Source organism: Hyla sarda, chromosome 3, assembly GCF_029499605.1.
Source record: "Hyla sarda isolate aHylSar1 chromosome 3, aHylSar1.hap1, whole genome shotgun sequence".
Taxonomy (NCBI): domain Eukaryota; kingdom Metazoa; phylum Chordata; class Amphibia; order Anura; family Hylidae; genus Hyla; species Hyla sarda.
This window is the reverse complement of record NC_079191.1, coordinates 168065432-168084876: the sequence shown is the minus strand read 5'-3', so window position 1 is coordinate 168084876 and position 19445 is coordinate 168065432. Positions and strand designations below refer to the sequence as shown.

The window sequence follows — 19445 nt, the reverse complement described above, 5'->3', positions numbered from 1 at the left end:
GAGGATCTGCTGACAAAGTGAGGAGCCAATGATGTCTGGATATCAGACTCTGCAGAGAAGATGGAGCTGGAGGAAGACCTGGTCTCTGGACGAGATGAAGAAGAAAAGATAAGAGATGATATGCCTCAAGTCAGAAGACGTCACTCAGGTCACTGATATCATTGTGTGTTCTCCTGACTGTCCCATCAGAGCTGTAGTCACTTGTAAGTTCTGCAGTGATGACTGGTAAAGCTGTGTCCAATCTGTGTCTCTCTAGCTGTTACAAAACTATAACTCCCATTGCCTGAGGCTCTCCAGAATGAAGGGAGTTTTAGCTTTCCAACAGCTGGAGAAGCACTTCAACCGAGGTGATCGGTGGGGGTCTCAGCAGTCAGACCCCCACCGGAAGCTGATGTCTGTACCCCGCAGGAAGCCGCGGCCGGCACACCCCCTTCATGAATGCTCTAATCTAATTAGGAATATATATTTAGAAGATAAAATAAAATTGGGGGCAGGCCACGGGGGTTTGGGGGGGGGGGGGGGAGGCCTTGAGTTGTGTAAGGGGCCCCGAAATTTCTGATGGCAGCCCTGCTTATAAATAATAATTTAGCACCTTGTATTGCTTGTCAGTGTCTGCAAGCTGTCTGGATCTCACAGGTGTTCAGTTCATGCTGTTAAAAGCTGGATTATACATTGCTCTGAGGCACAGCATGGATATAACCCCCCCCCCCCCCCTCAAATTTTTTTATTAAGTATATTAGGAAAATGCTTAGTTTATAACCTCTTGGGGACTCGGCGCACCTGTACATCTTGAGTCCCGCTCCCGTGTCATATCGGGTCGGTCCCGGCTTCTAATGGTAGCCGGGACCCGGGGCTCTCAGTCGGGCTGATCGGGACCATCACAGCGAAACTGCGATGTCCTGATCAGCTAGGACGCGAGCGGAGGGTTCCTTACCTGCCTCTGGCGTATCCGATCGGCGGTTGATTGCTCCAAGTCTGAGATCCAGGCTAGAGCAATCGACTGCCAATAAAACTGATCAATGCAATGCTATGGCTTTGCATTGAACAGTGCTGGCAATCAATGTACTGCAGATTATAGCCCCCTATGGGGGCTATAACGTTGCAAAAAAAAAAAAGTGTAAAAAAAGTTAATACATGGGATTTAACCCCTTCCCTAATAAAAGTTCAAATCACCCCCCTTTTCCCATTTAAAAAAAACAAAAACATGTAAATAAAAATATAAACATATGTGGTATCGCCACATGCGGAAATTTCCAAACTATAAAAAAAATATTTCATTAATTAAACTGCACGGTTAATGGCGTACACGCAAAAAAATTCCAAAGTCCAAAATAGCGTATTTTTGGTGACTTTTTAGAATATAAAAAAATTTATAAAAAGCGATCAAAACAAAATGGTACAGATAAAAACGTCACATCACGGCGCAAAAAATGAGCCCTCATACCGCCCCGTACGCAGAAAAGTTAAAAAGTTATAGGGGTCAAAATATGACAATTTAAAACTTATAAATTTTCCTGCATGTACCGTATTTATGATTTTTTTTTCAGAAGTAATACAAAATCAAACTTATATAAGTAGGATATCATTTTAATTGTATGGACCTACAGAATAAAGATAAGGTGTAATTTTCACCAAAAAACTTACTGCGTAGAAACGGAAGCCCCCAAAAGTTACAAAATGGTGTTTTTTCTTCAATATCGTTGCACAATTATATGTTTTTATGGTTTTGCCGTCAATTTTTGGGTAAAATGACTGATGTCATTACAAAGTGGGATTGGTGGCGCAAAAATAAGCAATCATTTGGGTCTGCAGGTGCAAAATTTAAAGGGTTATGATTTTAAAAGTTAAGGAGGAAAATACAAAAGTGCAATAATGGAAAAACCCTGTGTCCCCAAGGGGTTAAGGAAGTATTAATTGGAAGAAAGTTGTTTCTAACGACAGTAACTCTTTAAGCAGCAGAAATCAGTGAGTGCCAGCCTGTTGTTTCTGCTCTAGTGTAAAAACTAGAATATGAGATATAGTTTATTTCTTAAAAACAAAAAAAGCTTCATAAAAGGCAAAGCAATGGCAAACACGTTTATAATAATAATAATAATAATAATAATAAACCTTATTATAAATTTTCTTTAAAAATTCAACTGTATCTACTGTATCTGTAGAACCTTCTATCTTTCTGTTTTTATGTTGGTGTCTACTGACATACAGTACGAATGTTTTATAAGGCTCTCATGAAGAATTCACTTTATTGTGCCGCTGATTCTTATCTTTATAAAGTAAGCATAAGATTGTTGTCGGCAGGAAGCCAGTTCACAGATCACTTATGATAACCATTATTTGCATACATATATAAAATAGAGCTGGAAACTACAAAGCAATGTACAATCCTTTTACACAATCTACTGACCTTCCTGTAGATACTTATGCCTTTTCAGTACCTTACAGCCCATATAATGAAAATACTGGCAAACCCACTGGACTCTGATATATGGGATTAGCACTGCAGTGTGTTACAAACCAGTGGTATGTCCTAAACAGAATTCTTCACCCTGATACTGAAAGCCTATCTGCAGAATGAATAATTGGGCTATTGCCCAGTTAGATCTGAACTGGAAACACTGTGTATTGTACCTGATGTGGTAACAGTGTGTCCTTTTGCAGCATTTTTTACAGGGCTGGTGCATGTATCTTGCCTGTTGTGTCAATCTGTTTTATACTGGGCCATATTTAATAGTCACTATGCTGACTGCTGTTAGTTTAGAAATGTGTAATTTTTTTTTTCTGTAAAAATATGCAAGGGTCATAACTGCACCAAAGACTGAATGCATTACAGCAGCACTGTGGAAATTGTTTTATATATTGCTTTATTAACAATATTCCTGCAGTTCAATTTGTTTTATCCCTGCTCATCTGCATAAGTATATATTGAGCCCTACTATTATTATAGCTGGGTAATATGATCACTGATCAGGTCACAGTAAATTACATGCTTTACATGATTTAGGTCTCTTCTGTGTCGCTGAATTCCTCTGAAGTAAAGGTATCCATACACATTAGATAAATGTAAGTTGATGGTTGAAAAACCCTTGAACAAACTGTTATCTGATAAACAATTGTTTTGCAAACAGTCGATAGCAGGTTCCTGCTATATGACTACAGTGTGGGAAAAGGGGGCTGGGTGAGTGGGAAGGAGGGTTGTGCTATATGGCTGCTGTGTGTGTGCGGGGCTGCTTTCTGCATTAAGAGTCTGTCATCTGTTTATTTAGATATTCCCTAAATGACCTCTAAAGGGCGTTTCAAGTCAGATTTTTTATTTTTTTTACAAATATGCAAAACAAACACAAAGTTACCTTCCTTGCTCCTGCATCGCCATCAGTATCGCGGAGCTCCAGTCCCTGCTGTACGGTGATTCGGAGATGTGACATCACAGGCCCAGGAATGACACTGCTCTGGACGGTGATTGGTTGAGCAGGCCTATGATGAAATCATGTCCCCTAACTTAATAACGCTGCAGAGTGGGGACCAGAGCTCTGTGATACCAGCAGTATGGGACGAGTAAGGTAAGTATGTGTAAGTAGGTAAGAAAGCTTATGTGTTTTTATTTTTTAGCTATCCATTTCCTGAGCATATACGGTAAATTAAAAACATGCTGATCAGACGAACTGTTTTACTGTCGTTCTATTATGTCACAGTAATGGTGTAGGTACTAAAGCTGTGCAAAAAAAAAAAGATAGCAGATTTAAATTGTTTCCCATATTTCATCCCTTAAACATTAATAAAAGGTAATCAATTAATAATTTGTATCCCCAAAAGGTGTCTTTCAACAAAGAAGCCCTTGCATGGCTACATCTTGGGGCAATAAAAAATTATGACTTTGCAATTAAAAAACTTAAAAAAAATGATTTTGGAAGGCCCAAAATAGGTAGAAACTTAGAGGTTATAGAGGTATTCTCTATCAGCATGTATGAAGAATACAACCAGCAATTGTGGCATATCCTGTGAATATTAAGTTAAAGGGGCATTCTCACTTGAGCAATTAACCCCTATCCACAGAATAGTGAAGAACTTATGGTTCGGGTGGGGGTCAGATCACTGGGACCTCTTGGCGATCCCCAAAACAAAGCAAAATTGTACCCCCCAATGAACAGGGCAGGCCCCTTCCCGTTCCCCCCAAAAAAGGACATGGTTAAATAGTAAAATATATTTAAAAAAAGAAAATAGTACTGTGTGTATATTTCCACATAGTTTTTGAGCTCCATTTTGGTCAGTGTTTTCCATTACAGTTTTTCTCAGAATTTAACACCTGGTTTTGGAGAAGCTACTAACCAAGATGTGGACCTACAAACAGTTAAAAAGAAAAACTCAGTTGGAACATGGGGGGGAGATTCATCAAAACCTATGCTGCAAAAACGTTGACCAGTTTCCCATAGCGACCCATCAGATCACTTCTTTTATTTTTCAGAGGCCTTTTTCAGTGATCTCATTCATTGCTAAGGGCAACTGGTCAACTTTTCCTCTGCACAGGTTTTGATAAATCTTTCCCAATACGTGTCACATTTATTAAAGGGTGTGTAATTATTTTTTTAGCTTCACATATTGGTGTAAAGAATTCTAGATAAGAGGTAGTATAAAGAAAGGACACATTTCACATTAGTTGTGCTTAACTCGTTGTTCTGCGTCCTACTATAATGCTTATGAACAAGTCACACACGTATGTTATGCACTTACATGAGTGCTCATATCTGTAGGCTAAGTGTCTGTCATATTGCCAGTGGCTGGAGTAGTACAATATATGGGGCGATTCATGGTGGGGTTGGACTCTTACTGCAGAAGTGTTTTCCTTTACTGGATTAAAGGGAAGATAAGCCTTTTGCTCCAGGTTAGTGTTTTTGGCACCAGGACTTTATATTTGAGCCAGATCTTACACCCTCAGGCTACTCCATCCACTTAATAACTCACTTCCTTGCTGGCCAAAGCTAACAAACAGTTAATGGAGAAGAGGTGAGGTCTTGGGTGCATGCAGGTTTACAGCCAGGTGAGCAAAGAGCAGATAAAGGAGCACCTGCCTTAAAGGTAAGAGCCTGAGGGCATGGATAGACTCGAGACACTGTGCAATCTTAGTGTCTGACACCATGCCAGCGTCTTTTATTCTCGTCATGGAAAATATTTCATTTTGAGGTCATTCAGTCAGCAAAACAGCTTTTAATACCCTCAGTGATGCCAGCTCTGTTCCTTTCTTTGTCTTAATGTACACAAGGAGTCACATTTCTTTAGGTGGAGGTGAAGACCTTACTTTTTACAACTGGGCAGGGTCTCAGAAGCTGGTCATCCCTGCGCAGCACTTTATTCCAGCGTCTCTCTATCTGCCTGCATACTTTCCTGTACACGCCCAGCATCTTTGTCATAAATCTATCTCTTTCTTTACCTTTTGGCTATGATTTCCTTTCATTGCTTTTAGTAGATTCTTTTAGAAATGTGAAATCAGCTGTACATTTTTGTTACTTTTTTCTGCTAGATAATGCATTTCCTTCTTTCTTTCGCTTTTTTCTTTCCTTTTTGTAAATTAAAGAGAATGCAATGCAGACTGGAAAAATAAAATGGAGACACATTCAAACTGTCAAAAGATTTCTATCCAATGGTCACCCGAAAAATCCACTGTGCCATGTGCAAAATATGACCACAGGTGTGTTGTGTCCAAAAGTTACTTGACCACATTATCCAGTGGCTCTATCTCTGTCTCTAAAACATGCTGAGGTTACATGTGGTGCTCAGCTTGAATTTAAAAGGGTACTCTATTGGCCAGTGTTTGGAAATAAATGTTCCGAAAGCTGTTTTTGTGCTGCGGGGGTCAGCCACGCCCCCTCGTGACATCACGACGATGCCCCCTCTTGACATCACGCCCATGCCTCCTCGTGACGGCACGACCATGCCCCCTCAATGCAAGTCAATGGGAGGGGGCATGACGGCCGTCATGCTCCCATAGACTTGCATTGAGGAGGCGTAGCCGACCCCCGCAGCACAAAAACATTGTTCAGAACATTTACTTCCGACCGCTGGCCAATGGAGTACCCCTTTAAGGCTACCATTTTTTTTTCCTTTGAGCTGACTATGTAGCAGCATAAGGGTATGTTCACACTATGAGGACTTCAGTGAAATCCACATCTGAAGCTTAGGAATTCTGCAATAGATTTACAACTGTAAATGTGTAATTCAGTCTGCACCAAGAATATACCTACTGGAGAGAGTGCCTGTGTAATGAAACATACGATAGAATATGACATGAATTTTTAGTTTTTTTTAACAAACTCTCTGTGAATTCCATATAGGCACTGTTGTGTGTGTAAAGTCTTTACAGTACAGAGCCACAGAAGTCAATGGCAGTCATATTCTAAATCTGCACAACACAAACCCATAATATGGCCATGTGTAGGAGCCTTTGTTGTCATTAACCCTTTAGACGCCACGATCAATGTTGATTGCGGCGTCTAAAACGAAGTAAAAGAATCCTGGCAGCTCAGCGGAGCTGATCTGGACTATCAAGACAAAATCGTGATGTCCCGATCAGCTTACTGGGTGACGGGAGGGTCCTCGCCTGCCTCTCTGTTGTCCGATTGGCGATCTACTGCTCCATGCCTGCGCAGCAGGCTAGAGCAGCAGATCGCCGGTTACACTGATCAGTGCTTTGCAATGGCATAGCACTGATCAGTGTATGCAATCAGAAGATTGCATGTTTTAGCCCCCTGGTGTAAAAATGTTTTTAATAAAAGCTCATTAACCCCTTCCCTATTAAAAGTTTAAATCACCCCCTTTTCCCATTATGTAATAAAGAATAAAAATCATATGTGGTACCGCCGCGGGCGTACATGTCCAAACTATTAAAATATTAGGTTAGCTAAACCACACGGTCAATGGCGTACACTTAAAAAAAAACAAAGTCCAAAATTGTGCCTTTTTTGTTACTTCATATACCATAAAACTTTTAATAAAAAGCGATCGAAAAGTCCCTTCAAAACAAAAATGGTGCCTAATAGGATGACGGCGCAAAAAATGAGCCCTCATACCGCCTCGTACACAAAAAAAAAAGTTATAGGGGTCATAAGATTCCAATTTTAAACTAATTTTGGTGCATGTAGTTTATAATTTAAGTATTAAAATAAAAACTATATATATTGGGTATCCTTGTAACCATATGGACCTACAGAATAAAGATAAGGTGTCATTTTTACCAAATATTGCACTGCGTAGAAACGGGAGTCCCAAAAATTTACAAAATGGCATCTTTTTTTTTTTTTTCATCCCACAAAATTTTTTTTTTTGTTTTGCCGCAGGTTATATTTTTAAATAAGTGATGTTATTGCAAAGTACAATTGGTGATGCAAAAAACAAGCCCTTATATGGGTCTGTAAGTGCAAAATTGAAAGCATTATGATTTTTAGAAGGGAAGAAGGAAAAATTGAAGACGCAAAAAACAAAATTTGCTGAGTCCTTAAGGTTAAAATAGGCTGAGTCCCTAAGGGATTATAGGAATTAAAACCAGATTTTAAAGTGGTAATGCGCCAGGAGGCTTTTATTTTATTTTATTTTAACTATGCCCATTGTGTAGTATATAAAAATAAACCTATCTTAATGTGCCTCTGATGCCCTGCTCCATTCCCTGGTGCAATCTTTTTCCTGCTTCTGGAGGTTGGCATGTCACGCTGCACATCAGCTAATCACTGCCCGCAGCAATATACCACCCCGGCCGGTGATAGGCTGAGCGTCAGGCTTATGTATTGGGCCTTGACACCAGGAAGAAGACCGGGCCTGGGCTCAAAACATCACATTACCGCTCAGCCAATTACCGCCCGAGGTGGGTCATTGCTGCGGTGTTCAATTAGCTGATCTGCAGAGGAACGGGTCAACCCCCTAGAAGCAGGAAAAAGATTGCATCGGAGAACGGAGCAGGAAACCATATGCGCTGTGGGAGGGCTGGAGGTGACAAAATGTTTGCTTTTTTTTTTTTCACATACTACACAATGGGCATAGTAAATAAAAAATCTAATGGGCATAGTAAAGAAAAATGCTGTAGGAAATTTGATTTTACCCTGCAGATGTGACTGCGGCATACAGCCCTGTTGTCTGTCAGTAGACTTCAAAGAAGAGGATACTGAAAAGCAGTCTCTCCAAATGAATTTTCTGGGCTGAGGTGTAGGACGTGAAATTTCCTGCATCCATCTGTATCATGGAAACACCACTTCTTCTATTGGAAGGGATTCTAGTAATAACTGCTATTCCCTACTGCATTCTGGTAAATTTACAAGAGGCGAGGCTAGACTTTAAATCTCTTTGGTCAATTCATCAGGATATCTCATCTGTGGTTTTGCCATAGGATAGCAAGTAAATCTGCTACATCATTATAACTGAGAGTTCGTATGGTTGGATGACCAATTCCTCTTTGCTTTATTTTCTATATCAGTTGGTGATGCAGTAGAGCTGAGTTTGTATTTGGTCAGATGTGCATTGATATCTGTTCCAGAAGCTTTTCTCCTTAAATATGGCGCCATGTTACCCAATAATGTAAAATGCTCACAGACGACTTTCCTGAGTACTTTGCATTTCATCACATTCATTTCAGGGAAGCCGCCAGTGGTGTTGCAGGAAATTAAAGTTTTAACTTTACAAAGATGAATCTTTCTGCAGCAGAAATTGAGACAAGCCCTGTAACATTCCAAGATGGAGAAATTCCACTTGTCAAGTGTTTTATAATAAAGCTTGATAATATGGTCCGTGCCAAAAAAATTTCTTTAACATTACCGGTAATCGAAAGCTTTGTAACTTAACACATGCCTGTACTTCAGGACAGATGGCCAAATACTGAAGAGTGTGGCGGTAAGTAAATTTGTACAATAGCGTACTTGCACACAAAGCTGCTGACTCCCCATTGTGTGTACTGTTTAAATGGACTGCTGCCAAGAGTTTCCATTAACCGCACATACCGTGTTTCTACTAAGCTGGGGTTTTGTTACCAGATGCAAAGAAAACACAGTCATGTTGAAATAAAACTTGTGTTATGGAGAGGGAATGGCATGCATTGCAATTCATCATTTTTTTTTCCAGCAAGATATCTAATCTTTTAAAGAGGATTACACGCAGAAATTATTAGGTTTCGGATCTCGCACAATATATATTTTATTATAGCTAATGTATTCTGATAGATAGATTGTATAGTGTCTCTTAGGTAAAGGAAGAACTTGATATATTAGCGTAAATCACTGAGGTGGCACGTTGGGTGGTTGTGACTGCAGCATCAAGTATAGTAACATACCATTACTCTCCTGCAATTGTGTGGGTGTTGGGTACAAGAGATAATAGGAATGTGCATGATTAAAACTATTCAGAGTGGCCAAAACATTGTGCCCAATGTATGTAAGTTACCACCCTAAAGGGTTACTCCAGTGTGCCACAATTTTTTAACTAATGTTGTGGCTAGTAAGAAAAAAAGTTATACTTATCTACACAGGTCCCGCTGCAGGTCCCTTTTCTTAATTCTGGTCTCTTCTGCGTGCTTCCAGGACAAAATGTAGAAGCAGGACCTTCCCACTCTGCCAATCATTGGCCACAGTAGTGTCTCATCTTGACCAGTGATTAGCTGAGCAGAAAGGTCCTGCTTCTACATGGCAGAAGAGACTAGTGTCTAGGGGACTAGTGACTAGGGTAAGGGATACACGAGGGAACATGGTGAGTAAGTATAACTTTTTTCCTCACCAAACCCATCATTATTTAAAAAAAATGTTAAGAAAGGATTTAGAAAGCAGCTCACTCTTGCCACCTTTCCAGGTAACTTCTCCTTAAATGGGCACTGTCATGATAAATAATTTTTGATATGTTGTAGTACTCAAGTACTACAACATATCTCTAATATACTTTTATTAACAAAAATGCTTTTAAAACATTTTAAAAGCAATTTGAAATTCGGCCACTAGGGGGGCGCCCTCCTAGTGGCCGAATGCAGTGCGTCACTGCAAAATTCCGACTGATTCCGGCAGGGCATTAGTCGAAATTTTGCGCAGGCGCATTAACAGCCAGGGCTCCGCATCGGCTTCCCGCACTCGCCGACGGCCCTGCTGCAAGGTGCGGGCGGCGCGGGGGGTTGGCTGCTACAGCAAGGTGCGGGGAGTGCTGCTCCAAGGTACAGGGGGATGGGGGGAGCTGCTGCAAGGTACGAGCGGGATGGGGGGCGCTGCTGCAAGGTACGAGCGGGATGGGGGGCACTGCTGCAAGGTACGGGGGAGGATGGGGGGCGCTGCTGCAAGGTACAGGGGGGGGGATGGGGGTTGTTTGGGTTTACTTACCGAGCGGCAGGAAGAGTCTCCCCCGCTCCCGTCCCTCCCGCATCGGCTCCTGGCTCACTCCTTCCCCCATGAAACTCCTGTCCTGGGTGCCTCCAGTTGTTTTACCACTACAACTCCCAGCATGCCCTGACAGCCAATAGATGTCAGGGCATGCTGGGAGTTGTAGTGGTGAAACAGCTGGAGGCACCCTGTTGGGAGAACTAAGGGCGGAAGTCCCCCCCCCAGCAGGCATCAGTGACGTGGTGCCTGCTGGGGAAGTCTGCCTCGTAGTGAGCACACTACCAGGCAGACTAAATGCCATTTTAAAAATAGTAAAAAAAAATAAAATAAAGGCAGGGAGGGTGTTAGGGATAGAAGTGCAATAGGCAGGGACAGAAAAAAAAATCATGATGGTGGGAGCTACTCTTTAAAGTCAGTGTTTCACTTCAACAAGAAGTCTCAAAGACTGACTAGGAATGTATGCCAAGCCAAGAATCTCTCCAGAAGGAAAGGATACCCATCTGCAGACAGCACAGAGCGCAGGGTGAGAGGCCTGTAGACAGGGGTCCAAATTGTGCAGCATTGGAATACCTCTTTATTCCCTCTTGACATTTAGAAGCATCAAGTTGACTACTCTGGTGTTTGCAGTCACTTTAATAGGCTTGTCTGGTTGTAAATACCTGCTACACGTGTATATTTTATGAGCATTTTGCATGCTGATTATGCATGTGTGAATGTATAAAGAAAAGTTAACCTAGCATTTGGAGTCTTCCGAGGTATATATCAATGGTGAGGCAGAGGGATAGTTTAAAGGGGTACTCCGGTAGTTAAGATTTTTGGCTATATTGCATCTTCTTTTAATGTTCATGTTTTTTGCAATTGGCATGTATTATATGTTTGTGTAGCATGTCTTTTTTTTTCTTACCTGTTTGTTGGCCAGGAAGTTCTGTAGTTCTGTGTTGGATCTCTGACTGTTGTCCACAGTTTAGGATTAGGCTGTGGACAAGATGTCATGTTTTTTTTTTCTCTATTCTTTCAAAACTGCATGACAGAGATAGGCCACGCCCCCTCATCTTCCCCTCCAGGTGATCACAGGTGTGCATGAGAGCAAGAAGCTCCTACACATCTCCTCATCTCCCCCTCCCCCTGCTCTGTCTTCTGAGGACGCAGGTCTGCACTGAAAGAAGACAGAGAAGATGTATGTGAAGGGATAACAAAGTGCACGGGCTGGGGATGTATAGACTGCAGGGGAATAAATCTCCGACTGGGGATGATTTCTATGTGTGAAGGAAGGGGGGGGGGGGGGGGACTCCTGAATGATACATGCTGGGAGTTGTAGTCCCTGTTATTTGTGTGTATTCTAGTGTTTACAAACCAGTCTGCCTCCAGCTGTATCAAAACTACAACTCCCAGCATGCCTAGACAGACTTTGGGCATGCTGGGAGTTGTAGTTTTGCAACAGCTGGAGGCACACTGGTTGGGAAACACTGTCCTAGCCTATTCAGTATACACATCATGTTACACCAGTGTTTCCAAACCAGTGTGCCTCCAGCTGTTGTAAAACTACAACTCCCAGCATTCCCTGACAGTCTTTGAGCGTGCTGGGAGTTGTAGTTTTGCAACAGCTGGAGGCACACTGATTGGGAAACACTGGCCTAGCCTATTCAGTATATTACAAACAAAGTGAATTGTTTCCCAACCAGGGTGTCTTCAGCTGTATCAAAACTACAACTCCCAGCATGCCCAGACAGCTTTTGGCTGTCCGGGCATGCTGGTAGTAGTAGTATTGCAACACCTGGAGGCACCCTGGTTGGGAAACACTGGTGTATGCCCTACAGAGGTGTGGTGAACTACAACCCCCAGCAGACTACAGAGGCAGCATGCTGGTGTTATATGTTATACCACAGACTGAAGACTCCTGAATGACACATGCTGGGAGTTGTAGTCCCTTTTGTGTGTGTTTGCCAGTGTATCCCAACCAAGGCTGATTTATATTAGTGTGCTGTGTATAAGGGGGCCGACCAGGGAAAATAGTGGGATGGGTAAAGGGCGGGAAAAAAAAAAGGAGCCGCCCCAAACCAGCAAGGCATTTGGCATGCTGGGATTTGTAGTTTTCAGCACAGGAAGAAACAGGAAATGGAAGCAAAGATAGGAAAACAAAGTGGGGGATAAAAAGACAACAAAGAACGGAAATAGAGTAGGCTAAACAACAAGAATAGAAATGAAACAAAACAAATAGGGTAAGGGAAAAACACGTTGACCACCGGAGTACCCCTTTAAGGGAAACCTCCAGTGATGTACAGTGACATGACCTGATGTGTATGTTTACCAAAGACCATTCTGCATATGCTACTCATAGGCTTTGGTGTTTAAAGAAAAAAAAAGCACTGTGTGTGTGTGTGTGTGTGTGTGTGTATGTGTGTGTATATATATATGTATGTATATATATATATATATATATATATATATATATATATATATACACATATACACACATACACACATACACACACATATACATACACACACATATACATACACACACATACACATACACACACATACACATACACACACATACACACACATACACATACACACACATACACACACACACACACATATATACATACACACACACACACATATATACATACACACACACACACATATATACATACACACATACATACACACACATACACATATATACATACACACATATACATACACACACATATACATATACATACACACACAAATGGTTGGTGTCATGTGTTCATGTTAAACAGACATCACAAACATTGTGTTAAAATGCCTTACTGCAGTTCTCTGTGCACCTAATTGTCTGCTCTCCAGACTGATACATTGTGCCAAAGTAATGGTGAAACTTGTTTAGCAATGTATTTAGCATATAGCCTGGACTGGATACAATTGTCCATTTCTCAACTGAGAACAGAGATATCTGCAAGGATTGCAGCCTCAAGATGTGAGCAAGGGTGTTCCTCTTTGCTGACAGCTAATATTTTAAAAATAGCGAGGAATCAAAACAACACATACAGTGATCCCTCAACTTACAATGGCCTCAACCTACAATAGTTTCAACATACAATGGTCTTTTCTGGACCATTGTAACTTGAAACCAGACTCAACATACAATGCTACAGACAGTCCAGATCTTTGAAACATGTCAATGGCTGGAAGAAATGACCAATCAGAATGGGCAATTTACTGGTAAAACACCTGTATTATTGAAGTGTATACACTGACTGGTGTCTGGTAGCGCCCCCTACAGTACAGGGAGGTATTACATGTTCTGTACACTTTACCTGTACCAGGGTTACCTGGACACCAGGTGGGGGTGGCTCCATGTTACTTTTTTAGGGCATTGCATGTACTGTACAGGACCCCGAAGACGCTCCTGTCCTCTACATAGACCAGTGTTTACCTCTTGTCCTGGTAAATTATTCAACCCTCTACATCGGTGTTTCCCAATCAGGGTGCCTCCAACTGTTGCAAAACTACAACTCCCAGTATGCCCGGACAGCCAAAGGCTGTCCGGGCATGCTGGGAGTTGTAGTTTTGCAACAGCCGGAGGCTCACCGCTTGGGAAACACTGACATAGACAGTGATTTACAGCTCCCAGCAGATCTTTCTTACTTTTATATGTGAGGATTTGCTTTATCTATATTAGTTATCTACTTATTTGTCTTTAGTTCTCACTTTTTCCTATTTTTGGATGACATTTTGGTGCCTTTAGAACCAATTACCAGGTTTCCATAGAGTTTCCACATACAATGGTTTCAACATACAATGGTCGTCCTGGAACCAAGGAGCAGGGGATGTCATTTGGAATTGCATATGATGTGCTTTTTATTGTTTTACATAGGACTGCAAGAAACCTCACTACAATCTTAGCATATACTTTTAGAGATTTATAAGCATTTAAAACATTTAGGGGGACATTTATCATAGTTTGCTTTGGTAAGCAAGTTCTGTAGGCCTTTTTTTTATGCTTTAGTTTTGCTTATGTGCTACATATTTATTATACTATCACAGGGGTTTGATAAATTTGGAGCTTATAAGCTAAACAAAAAAGTCGTAGATGAGACTTTAGTGAAGCTTTTTTGCGACTTTTTAGATTTGCTCACATACGGGACCTGGCTTACATTTGCAACTTTTTGAAAGGGGTTTGCACTTTTGCTTATGTGCGACTTTCGACATATTCTTAGGTAAGGCAGTTGGTAACTTTTTGCTTATCCACAAAAGTCGCACAAAAAAATGTTTAAGCGCGCGTGCAACTTTTTGTGCGCCCGGAGTAAGCAAAAAAAAAAAAAGGCTCTAAAATACCTTTATAAATTCCCCCCTTAAAGATTGTGTCCAATCCAGCCATGTCACGTCAGCATTATATGGTCTAATGCCGCTATGTTCTTATGGCAGTTTTCTTCTAATGTTGATTCTCTTTATTCTTACATTCTGAGAAAAAAAGTTTTTTTTTTTTAGTAATCCCTCTGTACGGGGGTTCTCGTGTTTAAGATATATATGTATTTAAACTTCTGTTATTTTCTCTTTTCAGGAGAGATGGAGAAGGTCTGCGTATTCACTGGGATAAGTTGCGTGAGGCCTCCTTTGTTTCCCGCTGGAACCCTTTATCTAGTGATCTGCCGTACACTACCTTCATTGATCACCCGCTAAGTACCTATTCTGAAAAGTTCTCTGCTATTAGCCAGGTAAATGGTATTACATAATGTACCCCCTACTATAAATAATAAGGCGTCTGCAGCTGTAGAATATTCTACAGTTCTGTCAGAACACTTACCATGTCTGCATTTGTACAGACGTATTAAAATCTCTCACCCCCGAGTGAATTATTAGGGTGGTGTCCTCCAGAACAGTAAAGCTCTTAAGTTGCTCAGTAGGTGAAAGTGAGGTCTGTATAAGCGTTTTCCAATGAGGTCACATATTTGGTATACAGCAGTGCTGCTTATCTGACAGGTGCTGTGTGGAATTCAGTTATGTGGGCTAGAAAACTGTTTGGAGTGTGCACCCACTGGACTCTGTAGGAGGATGACATTTTTCCTGAAACATGAACTGTGGAGCGTTTGCAAATAGAAACAAACACATATATTTATTCTGGTCTCTTCAGGGTCATAAAACTGCAGGGATCGCCATAATTTCAGCTTTTCTAATGAATTTAAGGTAGTTTTTCCTATCTCTATGGACATTGGCTTAGAAAATGTACATCTTAACATTTCCACTAGATGGCAGTGTGTGCCTTAGTAGCATTCTCTATTGTACAAGTTAAAGGAAACCCACAAATACTTCATAGCATGCCAAAGGGAAAAAATATGAATTAAACTTGTTGTAATGGTGACTTTCTTTCTAGACAGATGGATATACTATATACCTAAGAATAGCAGTACTTCAGATATGTGAATGCAAAGATGGGTTCAAACATTTGACCTTGATCTAAAGTCAAATATCTATTATATAAATATTATATACAGCACTCCCATTTAGTGTTCCCACATTACCTTTAGTATCACTGCCACCAATGTGCCCTCAGTAATGCCACCGAAATGTCATTAAGCATGCTACCACAGTGCTCCTGTTTACAGTGCCACCTGAGATTCCTGACTGCCCCTACAACATACATAATTGGGGTGGTTCTAGGTCCTCTATGTGGGAGACCATTATTCCCTCTTCACAGCAGCAACAGGAGAGAGGTCTGTAGTGTCCTTGAGACCTAGACCAACACTGATGCTAGAGCCAGTAAACATGTCCTCTTTCCACTCTCTTGTGCACCAGGGTCATTGCCCAGATTTATCAAACTGTGTGAGAGAAAAACTGGAGTGATTTTCCCACAGCAGCCAATTACAGCTCAGCTTTCACTTTACCAGAGCTCGTTAGCTGAGCTGTGATTGGTTGTTTAGGGAAAAGGACTTTCTGTCACAAAGTTTGATAAATCTGGGCCAGTGTACCCACATGGAAGTACGTAACGCCTGTCAGGACTGTAGAAGAAACTTTATTCTGCACTAAAACAATAAAGGGAGATATGCAATCCCACACCACTCGTGTACTGGAGGGCAGCGGCTTTAGCTCCGAGGCTTAAAGGGGTTCTCTGGTGCTTACACATCTTATCCCCTATCCAAAGGATAAGATGCCTGATCACGGGAGTCCCACCCCTGGGGACCCCCGGGATCTTGCACACGGCCCCCGTGTGATGTCATTCTCCGACACTCAATGCAAGCCTACGGGAGGGGGCGTGATAGCTGTCACGCCCCCTCCTGTAGGCTTGCATTGAGGGGCGGAGGCATGACGTCACACACCGCCGGCCTTGTGGTCGTCGGTAATCAGACCCGGAGCGAACACGCTCCGGGGACTGATTACAAACGGGGTGCCGCGTGCAAGATCCCGGGGGTCCCCAGCGGTCAAGCATCTTATTGCCTATCCTTTGGATAGGGGATAAGATGTATAAGCACCGGAGAACCCCTTTAATCCCACAAGAATCCTGTGCCCAGTGCATAAAGAGAGGTATATCCATAAGCAGTATAGAAAAAGATAATCCACGGCACCAGGTATTTCTCTTGCAAATAAAGGCTTCTTTTACTCAAGCATAGCCGGGACATACAGAGAAGTGAAATGAGGCATTGACCAGCGTTAATTTTACGTCATGTGACGCTTTGTCAAGGCATCACATGACTCGAAACTAGCGCTTGTCGACGCCTCATTTCACTTCTCTGTATGTCCCGGCTATGCTTGAGTAAAAGAAGCCTTTATTTGCAAGAGAAATACCTGGTGCCGTGGATTATCTTCTTTTATACTGTTTATTCTTCACTACTTATTGAGTCAGTACTGATCCTCTCAGCCCCTGCGATCAATAGATAGGCACATAGGTCAGTGTGTCATATGCCAGTGTTAAACAGAAGTGCACAATAAGATGAAAAGATATTCGGGAGGCACTCGCCAGTCGGGTGGAACGGCAATTCTTTATTTCTCGTGCATAGGAGGAGGATGCTACGGCTAGCACCACTCATAACTACAGCTGTTTCACTCTGCCATGGAGCTTTGTCAGGTTACGTCTTCTCACCTGTGTATGGAGGGTTTAACTACCTTAATCTAGTGACGCAGGTGAGGGGGCGTTTACATACAAAACATAGTACAAAAAGACAATAGAAGTGCGCTGGTGTAACATGGGGCAGATGTGTTAGTTGCCTGAGCTCCACAACCTAAAGGTTTACTTTGATATGATTTATTGAAATTTTTTTTTGTCTTCAGCTGCATTATGCTTCCTTCCTTCAAAACCCATATTTTTATTTTATTTATTCATTCTTTTTTTTCATAGCCAACACTCTGCTCCACCCATTCGTCCCAGGCATTTTTAATTAGCAGGAAATTGCATAAGGGTTTCCTCCTAGCATTCTCCCAGCCCTCTGGCAGGGAGCACTTGGTAGGTATTCACATTGGTGTGGTTGCACTGCAGCGGTCATTGTTTCTGTGATGCTTTGTCTATGGGGTGGTGTGGCCCGGAGCCAGAAGCTTGGTCGGGCAGCAGTGGGGCTGCCTGGCCACTGGGTCGCTCCCCCTGTGGGCATGGTGTTGCAGTGGTGGTGGCCGCTGCCCGGCGCTATGCCAATGTTGGGTTAGGGACCCACTCTAAATAGGTGGCCTTGACGTGGCAAGTGGGCTTGTACTTTTTGATCAAAATGTATACTAACAACCTGTTAGTGTTTGAATTTATGCTGAGAAGCAAGTAGATAAAAATACAAATGGATGTGCGGCTGTGTTACTTTTTCTCTATTTTTGTTTAATTTAGCACAAAATAGAAAGAAAAAAACTTTTCTGCAAAAACAGACGTGCACATTTTTTGTCTTGAGCTGCATTATGCTTTATTAAAAACCCATATTTTTATTTTATTTATTTTATTCTTTTTTTTTTTTTTAAGAAATAGAAAGAAAAAACTTTTTTCTGCAAAAAAAACAGACATGTGCCAATATGTTAATTTATTTTATTTAATTTTTTTAAATAGTGGAGCACAGCCTTTAGTAACCCCCACCACCAGTATTCACCCCTCCTTATCGCTTTTGTGTCTCCAGATTTCAGTCTTCAATGATCAATTGGTAAAAGCTGTCCAAGAATCACACAAGAATAACCCGGTGCCAGGCCGAGCCAATGGAGCTTTGATCTTAAATCAACCACTTTTGATTGAGACCTACGTCGGAATTATGTCCTTCATCGGAAACCGCAACAAACTTGGCTATTCACTTGCGAGAGGCAGCGTGGGGTTTTAAGTGAAGCTGATATTGTTAAAGTGTCAAGTGTTTCACAGATATTTTCTTTGCTGCGCACATAGACGTAAGCCACATTATCTTGTTATGTGTTCATGTATGGAAGAGATCAGTCTGGGACCCTGATGCTTCACACAACTCTTTCATTGTTCAGATGCTGTAGTAGCATTTATAGGATTAAATCCAGGGATGACAAGCCGAATGTTAATGTTAGGGGACCACTGAAGGGGGTGTATTTAGCAGTAGAAAAGTGCTTTGCAGCTACATCTAATTTAATGTAGTATATTTTTAAGATGAATCATTTATATATCTTGGGACAGTAAAGACGTTGGTAAACACATTCTAAATTAAGAAAACTTAAGTATATATTTACTGATGACTGTATGTTCTTTGTTATACTTGGATCTACTTTATATGCACATTTGCAATATATCGGTGCCATTAAAGTTCTTTGCCATAAGCTGTGTGTTTCTTGCCTTTTATAAAATTATTCCAAACATGACACTTTTAGACGAGTGTTTCCCAACCAGGCTGCTTCCAGCGGTTTCAAAACTACAACTCCCAGCATGCCCGCACAGCCAAAGAATGCTGGTAGTTGTAAATTTGTAACAGTATCAACTGGCTCCAGAAAGTTAAACAGATTTGTAAATTACTTCTATTAAAAAAAATCTTAATCTTAGAGTGCTTATCAGCTGCTGAAGTTGAGTTGTTGTTTTCTGTCTGACAACAGAGCTTTCTGGTGGCACCTCCAGAACTGTTTAATGCAGGAGAGGTTTGCTATGGGGATTTGCTGCTACTCTGGACAGTTCTTGTGACAGACAGAGGCGTCAGCAGTGAGCACTGTTGTCAG

The 19445-nt window shown here is 41.5% G+C and overlaps 1 protein-coding gene across 4 annotated transcripts in view; it reads left to right on the top strand.

The window, feature by feature from the left end:
- The window catches only part of TPRG1 (tumor protein p63 regulated 1), a 123539-nt gene extending 104455 nt beyond the window's left edge, over positions 1–19084 (top strand). For all 4 annotated transcript variants that reach the window (XM_056565460.1, XM_056565458.1, XM_056565459.1 and 1 more), the window contains 2 exons: positions 14884–15037; positions 18404–19084. In XM_056565460.1, the coding sequence (XP_056421435.1) occupies positions 14884–15037; positions 18404–18598 (349 nt within the window). In that variant the 3' untranslated portion in view covers positions 18599–19084. The remainder of the gene's footprint in view (positions 1–14883; positions 15038–18403) is intronic.
- Positions 19085–19445: the final 361 nt, after the last annotated feature.